The 22,778-nt window shown below is 43.7% G+C and overlaps 1 protein-coding gene across 6 annotated transcripts in view; it reads right to left on the reverse strand.

Annotated features, from left to right (window-relative positions):
- The window catches only part of b3galnt2 (beta-1,3-N-acetylgalactosaminyltransferase 2), a 58,779-nt gene that overhangs the window by 27,397 nt on the left and 8,604 nt on the right, over positions 1–22,778 (reverse strand). For 5 of the 6 annotated variants that reach the window (XM_060925489.1, XM_060925488.1, XM_060925492.1 and 2 more), the window contains exons 5-9: positions 22,672–22,767; positions 18,458–18,568; positions 17,963–18,041; positions 15,669–15,852; positions 14,284–14,409 (exon numbers count right to left, since the gene is read on the reverse strand). In XM_060925489.1, the coding sequence (XP_060781472.1) occupies positions 14,284–14,409; positions 15,669–15,852; positions 17,963–18,041; positions 18,458–18,568; positions 22,672–22,767 (596 nt within the window). The remainder of the gene's footprint in view (positions 1–14,283; positions 14,410–15,668; positions 15,853–17,962; positions 18,042–18,457; positions 18,569–22,671; positions 22,768–22,778) is intronic. The other variant, XM_060925490.1, reaches the window with a different exon arrangement.

A 22,778-nucleotide genomic window follows, 5' to 3' on the forward strand; every position in this document is an offset into this window, starting at 1 on the left:
CACGGCGGCACGAATGGGTCGTATTGACAATTCCATGTCCCATCTGCTGCTGGCCCTCGCCCAGACGCTGGAGGGGATGAGCGCGGCATCACGGGAGCTGTGCGACGCGGCTCTCCAGGCCTTTGCCTACTCGTCGCGGGAACTAGGCCGGCTGATGTCATATCTCACCCTCGCCCGCCGGCAGATATGGCTGGCACAGTCCCCTCTGGCCGAGCCCGACCGCCGTGTGCTGCGCTCTCTCCCTGTTGTCCCCAGGGAGCTGTTTGGCGAGGCCGCTCAGCAAGCCCTGGACCGGAGTGCCCAAGTCGTCCAGGCGCGGCAGCAGTTCGCTGGCCTCCGCCAGGTCCACCGCCATGGCAATACTGCCCAGTCCTCCAGGGGGCCCACACCGACTCTGTCTCGGCCACGCACCCGCCAGGAGACCAGATGGGTTGATGACTTTCGTCGCCCCATCACCTCCCGGACCCGCGGTACCGCCCCCTACACCCAGTCCGCTCCTCGTCGCCCCCATGGTGACCGACGGGGGCGCTCTGGACGGCGCTGACATCAGTGCGCCAGCGGTCGGCCGCTTTTCCAGCGAACAGCTCCAAAGCTGGAAAGCGTTGACCCCAGACCCCTGGGTGCTGGTGACCCTCACCGAGGGTTACCGCATCCAGTTCTGCCGCCGACCGCCGCGTTTTCATGGGGTCAAACACACCACCGTGAGCCATCCGGGGAAGTCCCTCGTCCTCCGGCAGGAAATCTCCACCCTCCTGGAGAAAGGAGCAATCTCTCCCGTCGACAGGCAGAGACAGCAAGGTGGGTTCTACTCCAGGTATTTTCTGGTTCCGAAGAAGGACGGCGGTATCCGCCCGATCCTCGACCTGAGGTCCCTCAACTCCCACTTGAAGACCATGAGATTCCGCATGCTGCGTACAGTGGATGTCTTACACCACATCCAGGCGGGCGACTGGTTTGCCACCATCGACCTGAAAGACGCCTACTTCCATGTTCCCATTGCGCCACACCACAGGCAGTTCCTGCGGTTTGCCTTCGAGGGCCAGGCTTTCGAGTTCAATGTTCTGCCCTTTGGGATATCGCTGGCACCCCGTGTGTTCACCAGGTGTGTGGCAGCGGCATTGGCACCACTTCAGGCAAGGGGTTTGCGTGTCCTGCCTTACCTGGACGACTGGCTCGTCTGTTCACGGTCAGCAGCCCAGGCCCGCACCGACATCGCGACTGTGCTCTCACATGTCGCAGAGCTGGGGCTCAGGGTGAATTACAAGAAGAGCTCGCTGGTGCCCAGCCAGGAGACGACTTTCTTGGGCATGCACCTGGATTCGAGGTCGTTGATGGCAACCCCCTCCCAGACCAGGATCCACAACATCCGCCTGCTGCTTGGCCGCTTCGGACGGGGCAGGTCACTCGCCCTGAAGACCTTTCAGCGCCTGCTGGGCATGCTTACGGCAGCCTCCTCTCTGGTCCCGCTGGGACTCCTGGACTTACGCCCGCTTCAGAGGTGGCTCAACGGTCTCCACCTCCACCCGGTGCTGCACGGGCACAGGCTCGTGAAGGTGACGGATACTTTTTTCAGGCTCCTCCGTCCATGGAGGAGGAGGGCTTACCTTCTGCGGGGTGTTCCGCTGGCGGCTATCCCCTCCCGGAGGGAGGTCATCACCACGGATGCTTCCCTGGGAGGCTGGGGTGCAGTCTGGCAATGCCGGACCGTCAGAGGCTACTGGAGTCCAGGGCAGCGACAGCAGCACATCAACGTGCTGGAGCTACGGGCTGTGTTCCTCGGCCTACAGCACTTCCTCCCAGGCCTGGCCGGCAGACACGTTCTGGTGCGGACGGACAACGCTACAGTAGTGTACTACATCAACCACCAGGGAGGCACCAAGTCCCTCCAGTGCTTGGAAGTGGCCGGCCAACTTCTGCGGTGGGCCCATCGACATCTCTTGAGCCTGCGTGCCATGTACTTGCCAGGCACTGCCAACAGGGCAGCGGATCTGCTGTCCCGCCAGGACCCCGATCCCGGGGAATGGAGACTCAACCCAGCGGTGGTTCTCGCCATCTGGGAAAGTTTTGGCAGGGCAGAGGTGGACCTCTTTGCCTGCCAGGAGTCGACACACTGCCCTCTGTGGTTCAGCCTCCACGGCCCCAGCTCCCTGGGCCAGGATGCGCTGGCGCATGCTTGGCCGAGGCAACTGCTGTATGCCTTCCCCCCTCTGCCACTGATTGTGCCAACCCTACACAGGGTTGCGATGGACCACCACGGGCTGCTGCTTGTCGCCCCTCGGTGGCCGGGCCGAGTGTGGTTTCCCAAGTTGCTGCAACTTCTGAACGGCGACCCCTGGTGCCTGCCAGTGAGGACGGACCTGCTATCACAGCTGGGAGGGCAGATCTGGCACCCGGATCCAGCCCGTCTGCAGCTCTGGGTGTGGCCGCTGAAGGGCCGGACCCCCTGCTAGGTCTTTGTGAGCCGGCAGTGGTCAACACCATTGCAAGCTCTCGGGCACCCTCCACCAATGCCCTCTACGCCAACAGATGGAGGCTTTTCTCCAACTGGTGCTTAACTCGGGGGGAGGAGCCTACATGCTGCCCCCTGCCGACCATTCTACTGTTCCTCCAGTCTCTGTTTGATAAGGGTCTTACTCCTGCCACTATCAAGGTCTATGCAGCTGCCATCTCTGCTCAGCATGCCAGAGTTGGGGGAAGGACCGTGGGGTCCCACCCCTTGGTGGCACGTTTCTTGAAGGGTGCTCTCCGGTTGAGACCCCCCCGACGGAGCCGGGTACCCACATGGGATCTTCACTTGGTGCTGCAGGCTCTCTGCGACGCACCGTTTGAGCCCCTGCTCACGGCAGACATTTCATGGCTCTCCCTGAAGACTGCTTTTCTTCTGGCCATTACATCGACAGGGCGCGTCGGGGAATTACACGCGCTGTCAGTCAGTGGGGAGTGCCTGCAGTGGCACTCCGGCGACAGTGGGGTCACTCTGTGGCCTAACCCCTCTTTCCTCCCGAAGACCCTCTCTGCTACCTTCGTCAACCAGCCCCTTAGCCTTGCGGCGTTCGAGGCGGATCATGGTGAGAGGTCGGAACTTTTGTGCCCAGTTCGCGCCCTCAGGGTGTACGTGTCCCGTACAGAGGGCTTCCGTAGGAGTGACGCCCTGTTTCTGTGCCACACAGGGCCGAGGAGGGGTCTGGCGCTCTCTAAGCAGAGGCTATCCAAGTGGATAGTCGAGGCCATATTACATGCCTACAGGCACAGTGGCTCCCCGATTCTTCCGGCTGTCAGGGCGCACTCTGCACGGGGCGTGGTGGCCTCATGGGCATCACTGAAGGGCGTGCCCCTTTCAGACATATGCAGCGCAGCCTCCTGGGCTTCCAGCTGCACCTTCACCAGGTTTTACCGTCTTAATGTCGTCCCACATAATCCTGTGGCGACGGCTGTCATTCCAGGCCCGTCGCAGCAGCACTGAGTACGGGTAGGCACTCCTCATGACCTGGTTGGTATTAGTCATCCATGTGCTGAAAGCACCGCCTCTGGCGGTCAGGAGAAACGAAATAGAATGAGGGTTATGTATATAACCGCGGTTCTATGAGTTTCGGATGACCGCCAGAGCTTGGCAGTCACTCGGAGTGTACACGAGAAGATTTGCCAAGAGGTCACTTCCTGGGTTTACCGGTCTTTTATGCCGGGGTCACGGGGTGACGTCACCCAGGTCACACGCGACTTTGTTGTTACTATTACTCGACCTGCACGTTCGTGTGATGGATATCCATGTGCTGAAAGCACCGCCTCTGGCGGTCATCCGAAACTCATAGAACCGCGGTTATATACATAACCCTCGTTTTATATTGAAAACTACAAGTAAAATTAGCAGCACTATGCACCTTTTTGTTTGCATAGAGCTGTCATTAATGACTATTTTTCTATATATTAATCTATTGACTATTTTACCAATTAGTTGATAAATTAATCAGTTAGATTATCTTCCAAAAATCATTCAAGTTAATTTTAGGCCTATTTTATTTTTACTGATGTCACACCTGCGTGCCGTGGCGCATACATCAGTCGGACTCTTGGGCGCGCTCTGGACTGCGCACGCACCAAGCAGACTCTCACATGTGCACTGTTAACTATGCACACCTGTACAGGATTAAGGCACAGCAGCATGCCTACATAAAGACTCTGAAAACACACACTCACTGCAAAGTATTGCACTACGTTATGTACACATTAGCAAGCCTTATTTCCTGTCTTGATCTCCTGGTTTCCTGATTCTCATTCCTGTTCTGTGATTCTGCTTTTATCTGTGCCTTGGATAGTCTGTTTGTGCCTTGCCTGACCTCTTGCTTGTTCCCCGTTTATGATTTTCTGCTTGCTGATTTGGGTTGTTTGCCTGTTGTCACTTTTATAAATAAAGCTATCTTCTGCACTTACATCCGTCTCCAACCCCATCCCTGACCCCACTTCCTACACTAAGAAATGTGCTTAAAATACTGTAACTGCAGAAATAAAATAATCCGATGAGCACACACACCGGCACCATCAACATAGAGTAAGCCCAGTTTCTAGCTTAAATATTTTCTCAAACACTTAAGTAAAAATTGTAAGGTAGCAGGCAGACAATCTGATGGCTTTAAAAAGGAATGTATTTAGAAGCTACAAGGACAAAAGATATTTAACAAAAGACTAATGGCAATTAAGAAACAACTAGACAACACTTATTTCAGGGTGCAGGCACTTACGGATGCAAACGCAGGGGAGAACGGGTGCATTGCAAACTGTAAACAAAGCCAAATTGGGAAACTGGAGACGTAGTCAGGGACAGGCAAGGGTCAGTCGATTGGCAAACAGAATATCAGATCAGGCGAGAGAACAAAGTCAGAAATAAACGTAAAAAGGAGTTCAATAACACTCAATAAGAGTCAAACGGCTTGGTAAAGTCAGGCATGGGGACACAAACCGATACTTCGCAAAGTCAGAGTGTGAAAGCTGAGCTTATATAGGGAAGGTGATTGCCAGTAAATTAGAGACAGGTGTTGAGCTTAGAATTCTGGTGACGAGGGGCGCTGTGGCGCTTGGGAGGTGTAGTCCAGAGCAGCCCTGTTTGGAGGCTACTCCAAACTCAGTTTTTCAGCACTGTTACTGACAGACCCCCCCCAAGAAGCTCCCTCTGGGAGCAACTTATTTTCTTGGTTGACTGCTCTTCCTTGGTGCTGGTTTGCTCCCTGTGGAACTCTTGAGTGAGGAGGGGGTTGAAGATGTCCTTGGAGCTAACCCAGCTGTGCTCTTTTGGGCCATATCCCTCCCAGTCGACCAGGTATTCGAGTTGTCCTTGTCTGTGACGGGAGTTGAGGATCTTATTGACTTGGTAAATGGGGTCACCTTCTAGATATAGGGAGGGAGGTTCCTGGGTGGGTGTGTCTGTGGCTAGGGGACTTTGGATAACAAGTTTTAAGCATGATACATAGAATGTGGGAGCCATCTTATAGTGAGGTGGGAGCTCAAGCTTGTAGGAGACCTCGCTGACCTTGCACACTACCTTGTACGAGCTGATGTAATCGGGCTTGAAGATTCTTGCAGGTGTTGGGTTCCCTCAAGTCTTTAGTGGATACCCACACTCAGGCCCCTGGAGCATACTCTGGGGTCTCCCCTCTGTGCTTGTCAGCATATTGTTTGTACTTTGAATTGACGTGCTCCAGTCTCTGATAGACCTCCTCCCATACCTGTTGACTCCTCTGGAACCAAAAGTCTACTGCCAGGATCTGAGTGGGTGCATCATCCCAAGGGAAAGGTGGTGCTAGATAGCCTAGAATGCATTGGAAAGGGGTTAAATGAGTAACAGTGTTTTAGCGAGTTCTATGCATATTCGGCCCAGGGGAGGAATCGTGACCAGTCTTTCTGGTTCTTCATGCAGAAGATTCAGAGGAAGCAACCCACCTCTTGTTTTGCGCACTTCACCTAGCTGTTGGATTGAGGGTGATATTCTGAAGTGAGACTTACTGATACTCCTAGCCTGTCTATGAATTTGGACCACAGTCTGAAGATGAACTGGGGACCCCAGTCACCAAAAATGTCCTCAGGAATACCATAATAGTGGAAAATGTAATTGAACAATAATTCTGCAGTTTCAAATGCTGTGGGTAGGTCAGGTAACAGGATGAGCTTGAGTGCCTTGGAGAACCAGTCTGTTATCACCAGGATGACTATATTGCCTTGGGATTGAGGTAGGTTGGTGAGAAAGTCAATGGCAATGTGTGACCAGAGTTGTTGGGGTACCAGGAGAGGACAGAGTTTACCGGCAGGTGGAGCTTGAGGTACCTTGGCTTGGGCACAGGTGCAGCACGAGGAGGCAAAGTGGTTGAGATCAGAGACCATGTTCTCCCACCAATACTTGCTCCTCAGAAGCTAGTAAGTGTGATGGCTGCTGGGATGTCCTGTAGCTGGAAAAAAGTGAGCCCATGTGATGAGTTTGCCCCTTACAGGCATGCCACATGCATGAGTCCAGGAGAACAGTTCTCAGGTGGGTTAGCCAGTTGAGATTGCCCAATTTCTTTGTCGATGTCCCAAGTGATAGCTTGTACAAAATAGGCTGATGGAAGAATGAGAGTGGGTTTGGATATGCGAGTCGATGCATTATGGATTCTGGAGAGGGCATCCAGCAGTATTTCTGGAGCCAAGGATATTGTGAGCTGGAATCGGGTGAAGAACAGGGCTCATAATCTTAGTCTCGAAATTCACAGTCTTAACTCCAAGTTTGTTTAAAAAAGCTTTGTTGTCTAATTTATCTAATCGTTTGCCAAACACTTTTTTTTTTTTTTTACTACAAAACCAAGATGTGTGTAACAAACAATATAACAAAAAACATACAACATTAGTGAACCAGGACATAGGACATTCAGTAAGGGCTAGGGACATGGTACTGGGGGGGGAATTAAAATGTATGTGTGTGTCTGTGAGTGTGTTAGAGGGGGATGTTTGAGTGTGGGTGTGAGGGGGGTGTTTGTGTATGCGTGTGTGTGTGTGTGTGTGTACATGAATACATATGTATATTATCAGTTTAGCAATTATGTAAATGATATGTAGGGCTAGGGACATGGTACTGGGGGGGGGTATTAAAATGTATGTGTGTGTCTGTGAGTGTGTTAGAGGGGGATGTTTGAATGTGGGTGTGAGGGGGGTATTTGTGTATGCGTGTGTGTGTGTGTACATGAATACATATGTATATTATCAGTTTAGCAATTATGTAAATGATATGTGAGCCAAACACTCTTTATGATTATAGCCTTAATAGATATTCGTCAATTTTACATACTCGATTGAGGTTAAATGCATGCTCGCTTAATTATCTTTTTCATATTGGATGTAAAATATCGTCTGCTTGCTCCTGTGGTTTTCATTCTGAAACGATAAAGCATTTTTTTTCTTTATTGTCCACTTTTTGCTGCCCTTAGGAACAAACTGCTCTCCTCGGCTGCTCATTTGTCTACCATGTTGGACTCAGTTAAAGTATCCTCTTTCTTATTTGGGTCCAATTTATCTTTTGATAACAATAGAAATTTATTTTCATAATGTCCAAACTTTTATTGAGGAATCTAAACGATTCCACACACAGGAATAGTTGGGCCAACTCGGGGGTCGGCAACCCGTGGCTCCAGAGCCGCATGCGGCTCTTTAGCAACCCCCCCCCCCAGTGGCTCCTTGGAGCTTTTTCAAAAATGTGTGAAAATGGAAAAAGAATTATTGATTTTTTTTTTTTAAATATGGTTTCTTAGGGGGAAAACCTGACGCAAACATTCTTATGCTGTAAAAATGTATGTAGTATATTTAAAATACCGAATTTCAGAATTGGGCCAAATAGCAGAATTGCGTCATAGCCCTGCGACACACAGTGCAGCACGGTGACAGGCGAGTGGCTGTTGTAAACAAACGGTTGTGTGTGATGGGCAATGGATCCAAAAGGCAAAAAGAGAAAGATTGCTGATGAGAACAGAGGATTTAAGGAAGAATGGACAGAAACGTTTGCTTTCATTGCCAATGCTGAAGGATTGCCTGCATGTTTGATTTGCAATGAGAAGTTGTCAAATAACAAGAAGAGCAATTTGGAGCGACTTTTCCAGCTAAAACATGCTAAATTCCTTGCACTGACTTAGGCTACTTGACATTTGCAGTAAACGAAAGAGAAGAGGATAATGCACAGAAATCGAACTTTAACTGTCTTATTTTAATTTTATTAATTTTGCTGTTCTACTGTGTTGTATTTTTTAAGCACGCTGCCTTTTAATTGCAGGCTGTTTTATTACTCGTTTGCGATTGTAGCCTATGTATTTGTGTCTGACGCCGCGTAAGGGGGTGAATTAAAAAGGATTGTTTTATTTACTCATTTGCACTGACTTAGGCTACTTAACTTGGCATTTGCGGAAAACTAAAGAAAATAGGATAATGCACAGAAATTGAAATTAAACTGGCTTATTTTCATTTTATATAGTCTACTTACCTTTTCAAAAGGCTGCTGTTTTATTTTTATAATTGCAGGCTGCGTTTTAACAGCAGGCTGCGTGTTATTGCACTCTGTTGCCCAGATAAGGGGGAAAGAGAGGAGTTGTATTGAGGTTTGAAGAGGACTGCATTTCATTTCCATACTAAGGTCTGAAATTACAGGAGGCCTATTATGCACATCCCATTGTGTTTTTTTTTTTTCTCTCGAATCCTCAAAATAAAAAAAAAAATGACACCAAAAATCTGTATTTCTATTTCTTGTATTTCTATAATTTAATCAATGCAACAAAACATAAAACATTAATATTGTAATGGAAGTTAAACTTGAAGCACCAAATATCGTAGGCTACAGCAGCGTAGTCACGTGGTGCGTCATTCTCTCCAGGATGCGCTGCAGGGAAAATAAACATTTAATCATGAATGCTCATTTTGTATTTGTAGCCTAGTACTTAGTCATTTTAATAGTAGGCTTATATAGCTAATATACTGATAGCCTATGTTGCCTTCATATTAGGCTTAAGGCTTTTAATTTTTTGCGGCTCCAGACAGGTATGGTTTTTGTTTTCTTGGGCCAATATGGCTCTTTGAACATTTTGGGTTGCCGACCCCTGGGCCAACTGTTTGCTTACATCCCCCCCCTTTTTTTGTCTGTTGTCTTGTTGTTTTGTTTGTTCTATATATCAGTGTAAAATGTTATTTGGAGTAAGCCCCCTTAGATGAGCTTTAATGCTCTTGGGGCAAACTCTGACCCCAAATATGTTTAAATTAAAAATAAATAAATAGCATTTAATAGGGCCCATGTTGCTTGGTGGGAATTCAGATGTTTAGCTGTCTTTAGGCATTCCAAGTTCTTGTGGTCAGTGAGGGTGGTGAACGGTGTGCAGCGCCTTCCAACCAGTGCCTCCATTCCTCTAGCACCAGTTTAATGGCCAGGAGCTCTTGGTTTCCAATGTCATAATTCTGTTTGGTTGGGGTGAGCTTCTTGGAGTAGAAGGTGACAGGATGTAGCTTGGGCTCCCCCTCAAGATGCTGAGGGTTCCACTGGAGGCGGTGTGGTCCATTTTTCAGCAGGGTGGTGAGAGGAGCAGTAATCATGCTGAACTCATGAATGAAGCATCGATAAAAGTCTGCAAACCCCAAGAAATGTTGTAGCTTCTTCGCTGACATGGGAATGGGCCATGATGTGACCGCCGAGGCTTTGCCCTCATCCATGCTCACATCCTCTGAGCTGATATATCCAAGAAACGAGATCTGGTTGATGTGGAACTCACATTTTTTGCCTTTGACATACAGATGATTCTTGAGCAAACGGGAGAGCACTGACCTGACATGTTCATAATGGGTGTCCTTGTCTGGGGAGCAGATCAAGAGGTCATCAATGTAAGCGATTACAAATCTCCCCAGCATGTCCCTGAGCACATCATTAATGAGGCACTGGAAGACACTTGGCACACAAGAAAGGCCATAAGGCATGACCAAATATTCAAAGTGACCGGCAGTGGTGCTAAAAGCCATCTTCCGTTTGTCTCGAATCCTGACCAGGTTATATGCACTACGGAGGTCTAGTTTGGAGAAGATCTTGGCTGTTCTCAACTGTTCCAGAGCTGAAGGCACCAATGGAAGCGGATAGGGGTATTTGACAGTGATCTGACTGAGGCCTCGATAATTGATACATGGGCAGAGACCTCCCCCTTTCTTCTCAACAAAGAAGAAGCCAGCTAAAGCTGGAGATGTTGATGGTCTAATATACCCTTGTGTCAATGCCTCTTGAACATACTCTTCCATAGCAGCTTGTTCAGTTATGGACAGGGGGCAGATACAGTTACGAGGAGGAGTTGTACCTGGGAGGATGTTTACGGCACAGTCGTAGGGACGATGAGGAGGCAGGCCACTGGCTTTACCCTTGCTGAACACTTCTTTGAGATCTAGGTAGCATGAAGGAACATTATCTAGTGAATCGAGCAGAGGGCTCTCCACAGAGGTAGAAGCGACCACAAGCTGGGGAACTTTCAAGCAGTTCTGGAAACAAGACAGGGACCACTGGAGGATTTATTTTTATTGCCAAGATATTAAAGGATTGTGAAGCTGAAGCCACGGAAATCCCAAAATAAAGTCATGATGGGCAGTATGGGTGACAAACAGGGAAATGAGCTCAGAGTGGATTGCCCCACCTGAATTTCAAGGGGTGACATGCACGCAGTAACAAGCCCACTACCGATGGGACCTCTGTTGATGGCTTTTAATTTGATTGGTCTTTGGAGTTTGTCAGTGGACAAGTGGAATTTCTGGATGATCGAGCTGCTGATTAAATTTCCTTCTGCCCCAGAGTCTATGAAATCTGGGTAGAGTCTGGCAGTTTTAACACAACAGGTACCTTAAATGAGTAAGACTTGTGAATGGTTTCGGAACTGGTTACTTGGCGTGTCTGATTCTCCCATGGTGGGTGAACAGGGCACTTAACAATCTGATGACTGGACTCACCACAGTAGAAACAGAGGCCCTCGTGGCATCTCCTGTCTCTCTCAGACTGTTGTAAGCAAGTGTGAGAGACCTCCATGGGAGCTGGGGAGGCCAAAGTAGGAGAGGGTGCTGGAGGTGGCTGTAATGAAAGTCTGTTCTTGGTGAGGTGATCCAGATGAATAGCCAGATCAAATCAGGGAATCAAGGGAGAGGAGAGATGTTCGTCACGGCAGGTCCTGAGCACTTCAGGGCATAGACCTTGATGAAATGTGGCTTTTAATGCTGGCTCGTTCTAACCACTACCAGTGGCCAGTGTGTGAAAGTCCAGCGCATATTCAGCAACTCTCCTATCACCCTGTCTGATGGTCAACAAGCTCTCACTGACTTCAACTCCTTCAGGCTGATGATCAAACACTTGCTTAAAAAGCAATATGAACCAGTCATAGGAGACAGTATGTTCACTCCCAAGCTTCCACATAGCGCTAGCCCACTGTAAAGCCTTGCCTGAAAGGAGACTGATGAATTGAGCAATCTTCTGTTATTCTGTGGCTCCTGTGAGAGCGGAGAAATACAGGGAGCATTGGAGCAGGAATCCCTTGTAGACACTTCAGCCGAATACTTTTCAGGTTGTGGAATCATCTGAGAAGCACCAGCGGAAGATGAGGGGTGTGTGAGGATGGCCTGCGACATGACAGCAGTGAGTTGCGACACCCTGGTGTTGAGATCACTGGTCAACTGCTAGTGTTCTAACAGACATTAAATCACAGTTTGCTTGGCTTCCTCTGCTGCATCCACTGATGGTGAAGTACCCTGTCAGGGTGCAGGCACTTACGGCTGCAAACATAGGGGAGAGCGAGTGCGTCGCAAACTGTAAACAAAGTCAAATTGGGAAACTGGAGACATAGTCAGGGACAGGCAAGGGTCAGTCAGTCAGTGAACAGAATATCAGAGATCAGGCGAGAGAAGTCAGAAATAAACAGAGTTCAATAACGGGGAAGTCAGGCAGATAGTCAAACAGCTCGGTAAAGTCAGACACGGGGACACAGAACAATACTTTACAAAGTCAGAGTGTGAGAGCTGAGTTTATATAGGGAAGGTGCTTGCCGGTAAATTAGAGACAGGTGTTGAGGTTAGAATTCTGGTGACAAAGGGTACTGTGGCACTTGGGAAGTGTAGTCCGGAGCGGCCATGTTTGGAGGCTGCTCTGAACTCAGCTTTTCAGCGCTGTTACTGACAACAGTGGTTTTGTCTTTTCTGTCTTTTCTGGTGAGCACGTGTATTATGCTAGTACTGCTATTTAAGTATTCCCATACTTTCAAAGCCTTAGAAACTTTTACACTGAACCTCTTTCGCAACCAAGTCAGTTTCCAAGAGCCATGATTTTTTTAAAAAACTGTAGTGTTGACTGGAACGGGCCAATGACCGGAGCCAAAAATATGGCATAAAAAAAACCTGTGCATGCACATAATAAAGGCGCACAAAACAGGTGTTTTCTACTCATGGATCATGTGTACACATGGGTTTGGAGGATGGAGACTAAAACACCATCCAAAAATGGCTGACGTATGCAGAATTTACATAGGATTATTGGGAGACTGTTAGTAACTGTTGATGCTGGACAGTATTTAACATGAGCTTTTCAAACCACGGTAAAATTTGAAACAGTAATATTTAACCGCTGGGAATTTGACCCTAGTTTACCATGAAATCGGTATCTGTTTCATACCTACATGCAAGTGGCACTGCATGCTGAATAGCTTCCCAACTCCTGAAATAAACACGAATCATAATTTTTATAATTGTGTTATTAGTGTATTGTTACAAGAATGAGGAAACAGGTCTGGTGCAATTTAACATGGGATGGCACAATGGTGCAGTGGGAAATGCCACCTCACAACTCCAGGGCCCCCAGTTAGATCCTGAGCTCAGGTTACAGTCTGTGTAAAGTTTCTGTGCATGCTCCCTCATTGTCCAAGTCCATGAATTTCCTCTAACCACCCAAAAAACGTCAGTAGTTATTCCAAATTGCCCCTAGGTTTGAATTAGTATGCTCAGCGTGTATGTGCATGGTGCCCTGTAACGGACTGGTGTCCTATCCAAAGTAAATACTGTCCTGCTTCATACCCAGTGTTCCCAGGACAGGTTGTGGATCCACTGCTATCTTGACTAGGATAAATCAATTACTGAAGATGAATGAATGAACAATCTACAACCCCAACTCAGAAAAAGTTGGGATGGTATGTAAAATGCAAATTAAAAAAAAAGTGATTTCAAATGTACTTTGACTTGTATTTCATTACAGACAGCATGAACCCAAGATATTTCATGTTTTGTCTGGTCAAGTTCATTTAATTTGTTAATATACATCCATTCCTGCATTTCAGGCTTGCAGCACATTCCAAGCACTACAATACGGAGTTACATCCACAAATGCCAGTTAAAACTTTACTGTGAAAAAAAAAAAAAGCCTTACATTAACTGGTGTCCAGAAGCACCATCGACTTCTCTGGGCTCAGAGGCATCTGTGTTGGACCATCACACACTGGAAATGTGCATTGTGGTCAGACATATAATTATTCCAGGGTTTGGGGTGTTTGTTTTTGTTTTTTTGGTAAGAAATGAACTCCCAATTCAAAAAGAAAGGTAAAGGTAACTTACACTTCTGTGATGATAGCATTAATGCAGAAAAATATATTGAGATTTTGGAGCAACATATTCTGCCTTCAATACAAGAAGTTTTCCAAGGATATTTCAAAAAGACAAGGAAAAACTACATTCTGCACACATTACAAAGGTATGGCTGGTGAAAGAAGAGGGTATCTGTCCCCTTTGTCCCCAATAGAAAACGTGTGGCATATTTTAAAACAAAAAATATGACAATAACCCCATACTGTTGCACACCTTAAGACCTGTTTGCAAGAAGAATGGGACAAAACACCTGAAACAGTTCATCACTCTATGTCTTCTGTCTCTAAATATCTTTTAAGTGTTGTGAGAAGCAGTGGCAACATTACACTGGTAAAGTAGTAAATGCTTTACCATCCCAATTTTTAAAAAATGTGTTGCAAGAATCAAAATCGAAGCGTTAATTTAAAAAAAATAATCACAAGGAAAACATCAAATAATGTGCTGCTGTGTTGTTTTGAATGATAATTTACAAATATTTTTCCCCCCAGGTTTAATTTAAATTTTTACATATCCCAACATTTTCCTTGTTTGGGGATGTAATATTTTGCCTAATTTCTTACAGGAATTTCTGCTTACCATTTTAAGAACTGGTTATTAGATATTAATGCAACCTATTAATGTCTATAAGGTCCACAATGTACTCACTTTCCCCACCACAGATTGCTGCGCATCAGGCTCTTGTGGTCAATTTTCATTAATACTTCATCCACGTTGATATAGCAATCATCATCTGTCTTCAGGAGCAGACTGAAGTCAGCATTCCTTATCGCCCTCAAAAATTCACAAACCATCATTACAAACTTTACATTTTAAAAGCTGCTGATACACTATATGGCCAAAAGTTTGTGGACACCTGATCATAACACCCGTGTGATTTTTGAACATCCCATTCCAGATTTAGTCTCCCCTTTCCTCTTATATTAACCTCTACTCGTCTGGGATGGCTTTCCAGTAGATTCTGGAGCATGACTATGGAGATTTGCCCTTAAGGCCCCAAGAGCATTAGTGAAGTCAGGCACTGATTTTATTTTATTTATTTTAGGTGCTGGCATTCCATTTTATTCCAAAGATGTTCAGTGGGACTGAGTTCAGAGGTCTATGCAGTCCATTCAAGTTCATCCACTCCAACCTTGGCATGTCTTCATGGACCTCACTGTGCACAGGAGCATCATCATGCTGGAACATGTTAGTTTCAATGAACTTTTAATGCCACAGAATAGAAAGTCATCCTATGCAACTGTGTGCTACCAACTTTGTGGCAACAATTTGGAGAAAATCCATATATAGGGGTGATGGTCAGGTGTTCACAAACCTTTGGCCATATAAAGTGGATTTTTAAAGATGAATATAATGTGAAGATAGAAAGTGAATATAACAGCATATACTCATCAACTGAGCGTACTTGAAGAGGTTTACTGGTTAGTATTATCCCTCAAAGCCCCAGCCTCTTCTGAGTGTTTTCAACTTTCTTTAAACCACAGTAATGTTGAGTTTTCTACTTTTATTGGTCAGAACATGTTTATTAACTTTCTACAACAGCAGGTCTGACAGTAGTTCAGGCTGTAAGGTTTATATTAAATGTGTGTTATTATACTTATTAATACACTAGATATTAATGCAACCTATTATCAACCTACACAGGGATTTGTATGGTGGACTCTCCACACAAACATTTTATAAATGTCTGTAATTGTTGATATGATGACGTTTTCTGTGAGATTTTCAATTATGACTTTCCAGTGTCCGCACTTTGTAAAAGTCAGACATAAAACTAAGTTTTCCAAAATAGTAAAGTCTTCAAAAAGTCTCAGGACAGGGTCTTTAAAAAGAGCAGTTACTATGTGCAATGGATTAAATCAAAAGTCTAAGTTTTGGAAATGTTCAACACAAACTTCAAATCAGCTATCCCTCATCCGTGGCCTTGACAAAGGATAAACAAACTAGTTACTTAGCACTTTGTAATAATTCAATTATACTGAAATAATTTCAAATCTATGGCGTTACTCAGAGATAATAACCAATGCACTCACCATTTGTAAAAGTACAGCAGTTTATAAGGCACAGTTCTGTATGTGTCCACAACATCAACAAAAACAATGTCCCCATATGTATGACTCTCCTCCTGCAAGGCTTTTTCTTCCTCTCTGAGCCTGGCCTCATGAGCCTGCTGTCTGTCTACACGGCCACGCAGCTGTGTCTTCAGTCCCTCCACATCTAAGAGGCAGAACAAGCAAGAGGGTGAGATAATACACTGAGGCACAGAGTGGAGTATTTGGTAAATACAGTTGCCATCAGAAGTCTACATACACTCATCATGGACACAAATACCATGGCAATATTGGGCTTTCAATGATTTCTGTGAACAGTTCTTTTTCTGTGGCAGAATGATTGAACAACATACACCTTTAATAGAAAAATATAGATGCAAGCAGCAATGAGATGGCATGCTGCCCAGCAGGGCAGAATTGCAATGGCAACTTAATCTGATCATTTTAAAAAAAAGTGTGGCTATAAGCACTGATAGCAAGCTTTATTTCATTAGACCAAAGATTGGGTATAACTCATATGACCTCACATCCTGTTTGGGGATTTGCCCCGATTCCAACAGACTGTAGTGGATGAACGCTTTTGAAAATGAAATCTATCTAATAACTTTTATGAATCTTGGTCTGAAGATCATCTCTGTCAAATTTGATAAATACTGGATATAATTTGTGGCCTGTGAAAGTTTTTCATTAAAAAAAAAAAAGGTGGCTGTATAAATTAAAGTTGCATGATAACTTGTCATGTCTCATCTTTGGAATCTCCCATAGTATCACCTCACACAAGAATCACTTTTGTTAAGAGAAACACACCAGCACTTACAGGGCAACAAGTTGTTTATGCTTATTGCAGAGCCCCAGTCAACAAATGCCACCAGTTTATTTATTTATTTATTTATTTTTTAAAACACATGCTCAGAGACTCAGATTGTTTTGCAGGTCAAGGGGCCCACAGGGCCCCTCCTGGGAAAAAACAGGGGCCCATTTCTACAATGGGGGGCCCAGTGATTATCCTTCAGTTGAAGCAAACCTAGTGAGCAAAGCGAGCCCAATGAACAGCTGGGGCAGCCCAGGGGCTGTTTTTTTCTTCTCAATTCTGTTTTTTTTTTTTGGTATTAGAAGCCATATGAAGCAATGTAGATGACAAAAATCAATGCTTCAACCAAATATATTGAGATATTGTTTAATCAGTGGCAATATTTTGGAATTCAACCACAGGCCACTATATATCACATCTATATTATCTCCTCCTTGTAAATTATAGCACAAGAGTGGGTTTGTTTTTTGCATGCTGTGACGGTCTAATTCTGCTGGTCTCTAATCATCTCTACTTCTAATTTCATTAATTTATTTTATTAACTTGTTTTCAGTTTGGTGTAGGTCTATAGTAGTAGTAGTCACCAGTGGTAGTGGCAGTGGTAGTAGTAGTGGTTGCTGTTGTAGTAGTTGATGTTGCAGTAGTAGTTGTTGTAAATTTAGTATGACTAATTACCTTGGGTATCAGGGGTATCAGTTTTTTCAGGTGAATGTACTCTCTTTCTGCCAAAGAATGACAAAATAGATGTATTTTTTCTTTTTTTTTTATCCATGTTTTCTTGTCTCTTTCGAATATTCGTACATAGACCGTAAGACGCCACCTAGTGAGAGACTTGGATCAGGTTTTACTCGCTTGGGACGCTACAAACAGGGCGGCGTAAATACACGAACGGGTCCAACGTATATTCAATATGGCAGCAGTCAAAACAAATTCATCCGATGCTGAAATCTGTTGAATATCCAGATAATTATGTTGGAAGTTGCATATTTGTGCAAGATTTTCGATATTGAGACCATGAAGTCAAGTAATACGCCACGAAACGTTCCAAATAGGGTATAAAATGCTCGCGTCCATATTGGCCCCTGCCCCTCTCGACAATGCGTTCGTTATTCGAAATAGTGCGTCTTAGACGTGGGTGCACCAACAATCTGAGTCTCTGCATGCTCAGTAAGGTGTCCCAAGTCCATATACCAAGTTTGGAGTCAACATATCAAAACATTTCTGAGATATGCCCTCATTTCCTGTTTAGTGGCTTTGCTGCCAAATTTGACTGGCTGGCACAGACAAACAGTTTTGAAAATCAAAAATCCATCTGAAAACTTTTGTGAGACTTGGTCCAAAGATCACCTGTGCCAAGTTTGGTGAAGACTGGGCAAACTTTGTGGCCTGTGAAAATATTTAAAACCTTTTGATAAAAGCTGTCAAAAAACAAAGATAATTTCACAAGAACTGTTGATGAAAGTACCATAAATGGAGAAAATGAATCCTCCGGCTAGTCCGGGAAAACCATGTGCATTTCTGTGAGGCAGGGTGCCCTCTTCTATCTGAAAAATAAACAAGAGTTTTTAATTATCTTTAACAGCTGAGGAAAATTCTTTACAGGTATACACACTGCAAAAAATGATATCTTAGCAAGTGAAAATATCTTGAAAATAGTTGAAACGATCTAGCATTTCCTATTAGAAGAATACAAGACACCAATTCTGAGATTATTAAACCTAGTTCGAGATTGCAACCAACTTATTCCAAGCTGTCTTATCAAGTAAAAATATCTGTCCACACAGCAAGATAATTTCACTAGTATTAAGTAATTTTCTCCTCAAATTCAGTTTTCAATTTTTTGCAGTGTAATGAAACAGATTATTGTAATGGTACTGAACAAAGGTATTTGAAGATCAGTTAGTCACCCAAAGCAACAAATGAACACTCATTGGAAAAAAAAAACCGGAGCTGTGCTTACAGGTCCGAACTTGATCACTCCTCCACCAGTGTTGAGCTGAACCTTGGACACATTGAGAGTCATCAAGCCTGTCGGTTCCTGGCTCTCCCATATCAGATTACCCTCAAAACCCTGTATACATGTGACACTGTTTTTGAAAATATCATGGCATTCAGCCTCTGTTAAAATGAAAAATGCAAACCTGGCTATAAATCAATAAAAGCATTTTCTCTATCAGATATTGCATGATAGTGTTTGAATGTCTATGCATGACACAGTCTGCTGATATGATTGGAGAGAAACACCAATCAGTGACTGAAGCATGAACCCAATGAATAATTATTTATAAGCCAAACTATACAGTGGCAAGAAAAAGTAAGTGAACCCTTTGGAATTACCTCCATTTATGTAGAAATTTATTTTTAAAAAATGGTCTGATCATCTAAATAACAATTATGAACAAACACAATCTGTTTTAACTAATAACACAATAATAAATTATTACCTTGTTCTTGTTCATATTGAAGACATCAATACTGGAAAAAAAAAAAAAAGTATGTGAATCCCTAGGCTAATGACCTCAACAAAAGCTAACTGAAGTCAGGAATTAGCAAATCTGGAATCCAATCAATGAAATGAGTTTGGAGATGTGGGTAAGAGCTACTTTGACACTCAAATATTTTGAGTTTCCTATTCATAAGAAGCATCTGCTGATGTGAACTATGCCTCACAAAAGAAAGATCTCAGAAGACCCAAGACCAAGAGTTGCTGATTTGCATACAGGAAAGCTAGAAAGGGTTACAAAGCAATATCAAGGAGTTTCGATATTTAATCAGTCCACATTTAGACAAGTGAGATAATTTAGTATTGTAGCTAGTCTCTCTAGAAATTGGTGCCCAGCCAAGGTTACTTCAAAGGCTCAATGCAGTATTTTCAAGAAGGTAAAGAACCACCATAGGCTCTTCTTTAGCTAAAGGCTTGAAAGAATAATTGGAACTAGCTAATATCTCTCTTCATGAGTCTACCACAAACAAAACATTGAACAGACAGGGTGTCCATGGCAAGATACCACAGAGGAAAACTGCTGTGCAAAAATAAATAAATAAATAAATAAATAAATAAAAACACCCCACAAACCACTTTGCAGCATGCCTGAAATTTGCCAAAGAGCACCTTGACACTCCAAAACAAGACTGGGAAAAGATTTTCTGGATTAATTAAATGAAGAATTAATTATTCAGGAAGAACATGGCACTAGGTATGGCCTAAAAAGGCACATGAAAACATCATTCCAATGGTGAAGGGAGCATCATGACTTGGGGGTGCTTTGCTGCCTGAGGGCCTGGACAGATTGTCATCATCAAGGGGAAAATAAATTCTCAAGTTTATCAAGGTATCCTACAGGATAATGTAAGGGTGGTTGTCTGCCAGCTGAAGCTCAATAAAAGTTGGGTGATGCAGCAGGACAATGACCCTAAATCTATGACAGAATGGCTTTAAAAAAAACAAAAAACAAAAATTTTAAAAAAGGAAAATCTGCCTTTTGGGGTGGTGCCCAGATATCCTAAAAATATAGCTCAGCTGAAACAGTTCTGTAAGGAAGAATTGTCCAAAAAAAAATATCCTCCTGAACATTTGTGCAGGTCTGGTCCGTCAGAAGCACTTGTTTGGTAACTGGTCAAATCTGCCAAAGGAGATTTGACCAGTTACCAAATCCAAGAGTTCACTTACTTTTTCCACAAGCCCTGTGAATATTAACTAGGCGTGTTCAATAAAGACATGAAACATTAAAATTGTTTGCATGTTATTAGTTAAAACAGATTGTGTTTGTTTGTTACTGTAACTTATAATTGCAAATCAGAAAATGTTGGGACAGTATGGAAAATGTAAATTAAAAAAGTGATTTCTAAATTTACTTTGACCTGTATTTCATTGCAGACAGTATGAAACCAAGATACTTCATGTTTTGTCTGGTCAACTTCATTTAATTTGTTAATGTACATCCATTCCTGCGTTTCAGGCCTGCAAGACATTCCAAAAAAATGTTGGAAAGGGGCAATTTAGGGCTAGTAATGAGGCAAAACAATTAAACATTGATGTGATTTTAAACAGGTGATATCAACAAGTAATTGCAATCATGATAGGATACAGCAATATAAAAGAAAGGCCTAGTCTTTGAGGAGCAAAGATGGATCTCCAGGTTGTCAAATTTATGAGAAAATTATTGAAATGTTTCAAAACAATGTTTCCCAAAGAAAGATAAGAAGGGATTTGGATACATTACCTTCTACGGTGCATAAGGTCATTAAACGATTCAAGGAACCTGGAGGAATTACGGTACATAAAGGGGAAGGGTGCAAGCCTCAGCTGAACACCAGTGATTTCCAATCCCTCAGACAGCACTGCATCAAGAACATTCACTATATAGATTCATACTATAGATTTATAGCCGATATAACCACACGGGCTTGGGATTCCTTTGGCAAACCTTTGTCAAGCACTACAATACAGAGTTACATCCACAAATGCCAGTTAAAACTTTATTTCACAAAAAAGAAGGCTTATGTAAATGGGTGTCCAGAAGCGATGTCGACTTCACTGGGCTCGGAGGCATTTGGGCTGGACCATCATACACTGGAAACATGTACTGTGGTTAGATGAATCAGTATTCTAGGTCTTTTTTTGTAAGAAATGGATGCCATATGCTCCAGACCAAAGATGAAAAGGACCATCCAGACTGTTACCAAACAAGTCTAAAAGCCAAGTCCTGTCATCGTATGGGGTTATGTCAGTGCCCTTGGCAAAGGAAACATATTTCTGTGATGGCTGCATTAATGCAGAAAAGTACATTGAGGATTTGGAGCAACATATGCTGCCTTCAAGACAATGCAAAACCACATTCTGTACACATTACAAAGGCATAGCTGCAGAAGAAGAGGGTAACTGTCCCCGATAGAGAATCTGTGGTGAATTACGAACCGAAAAATATGACGACGACAACTCTGCACTGTTGCACACATTAAGACCTGTTTGCAGGAAGAATGGAACAAAACACTTGAAACGCTTCATCACTTGGTGTCTTCAGTCCCTAAACATCTTTAAGTGTTGCAAGAAGGAATGGCAACATTACAAAGTGGTAAATGCTTTACCGTACCAATGTTTTTAAAATGTGTTGCAAGAATCAAAATTGAAATAAGTGTTTATTTTGGAAAAAAAATTTCATACGGTAAAACATCAAATAATGTGCTGCTGTATTGTTTTGAATGCAAAATAAGTCAAAGATTATTTGCCCATCATTGTTTTCAGTTTTAGTTTCAATATACTGTCCCAACTTTTTCTGATTTGGAGTTATAGATGAAGCTCATGCCATATCTTAAGATAAATTTATACAAAAATTCAGGTAATTCCAAATGGTTCACTTACTTTTTCTTGCCACTGTTCATACTATACAACAAAATAGTGAAAGTCAGAATCAGTGCACTATAACTTGGACCAGGCATAAACATAGTTAAAGTAACCCAGTGTTTTTTTCAAATCGTGTACGGACGATTACCACATTCTGTTCTAGTTGAAGTGTACCAACATGTTTCCTTGTAATGAAAAAGAATAGTAAACTCACTCACTCCAAATTCAGTTATAATAAAGTCTAAAATGTGTACTGTGCCTACAGAAAGTAATGGAGCTGTTAATTGTGGACACTTCTAACAATTAACCTTCTTGCCTGAGCACTCAGTTTGCTTGATTTTCATAGGGTCTGAATTGTGGCATGTTTTTTTCCACTTTGTTACAATGGATTTTACAGTGCTCCTAAGAAGGTTCAAAGCTTTGCAGATGTTTTAATATATTTCTCCATCTTTTTTCCTCCTAACATCATGAAGCTTCTTGAGCAGGTCCTTGTGTTCATGAAAGCAGGGCTAATGTGACCTGCTATTTTAACTGTAAGTCAGAGATATTTATTGTACAAGCTTACAGTTGGACCCAGGTAGATTTAAAATTAATACAGGGTGTTGAAAGGATGCTCATTATGAGCATACTGTGAAATGGAGCCTTGGATTGAACATAGGACAGTCGTTATGATTACAGCAGAAGTTCTAATAAAGTAAATCTACAGTATTCGAGATTATCCATTTAATTCCCTTAGATATAACTGACATTTCATTGTAATGATTATGGACAACATAAACTACTGTTAATACCTTTTTACACTGTTATACTTCCCTATTAACTCCCCCTACCTTGGGCAAAATGAACTGTTCCACAGCTTTATACCAGATCCCCTCCACATAGACACCTGGACTCAGGGCAGTAAGGTAAGCAGTAACAACAGGCTCCTGTACAGAAT

Source organism: Neoarius graeffei, chromosome 7 (genome assembly GCF_027579695.1).
Source record: "Neoarius graeffei isolate fNeoGra1 chromosome 7, fNeoGra1.pri, whole genome shotgun sequence".
NCBI classification, from domain to species: Eukaryota; Metazoa; Chordata; class Actinopteri; order Siluriformes; family Ariidae; genus Neoarius; species Neoarius graeffei.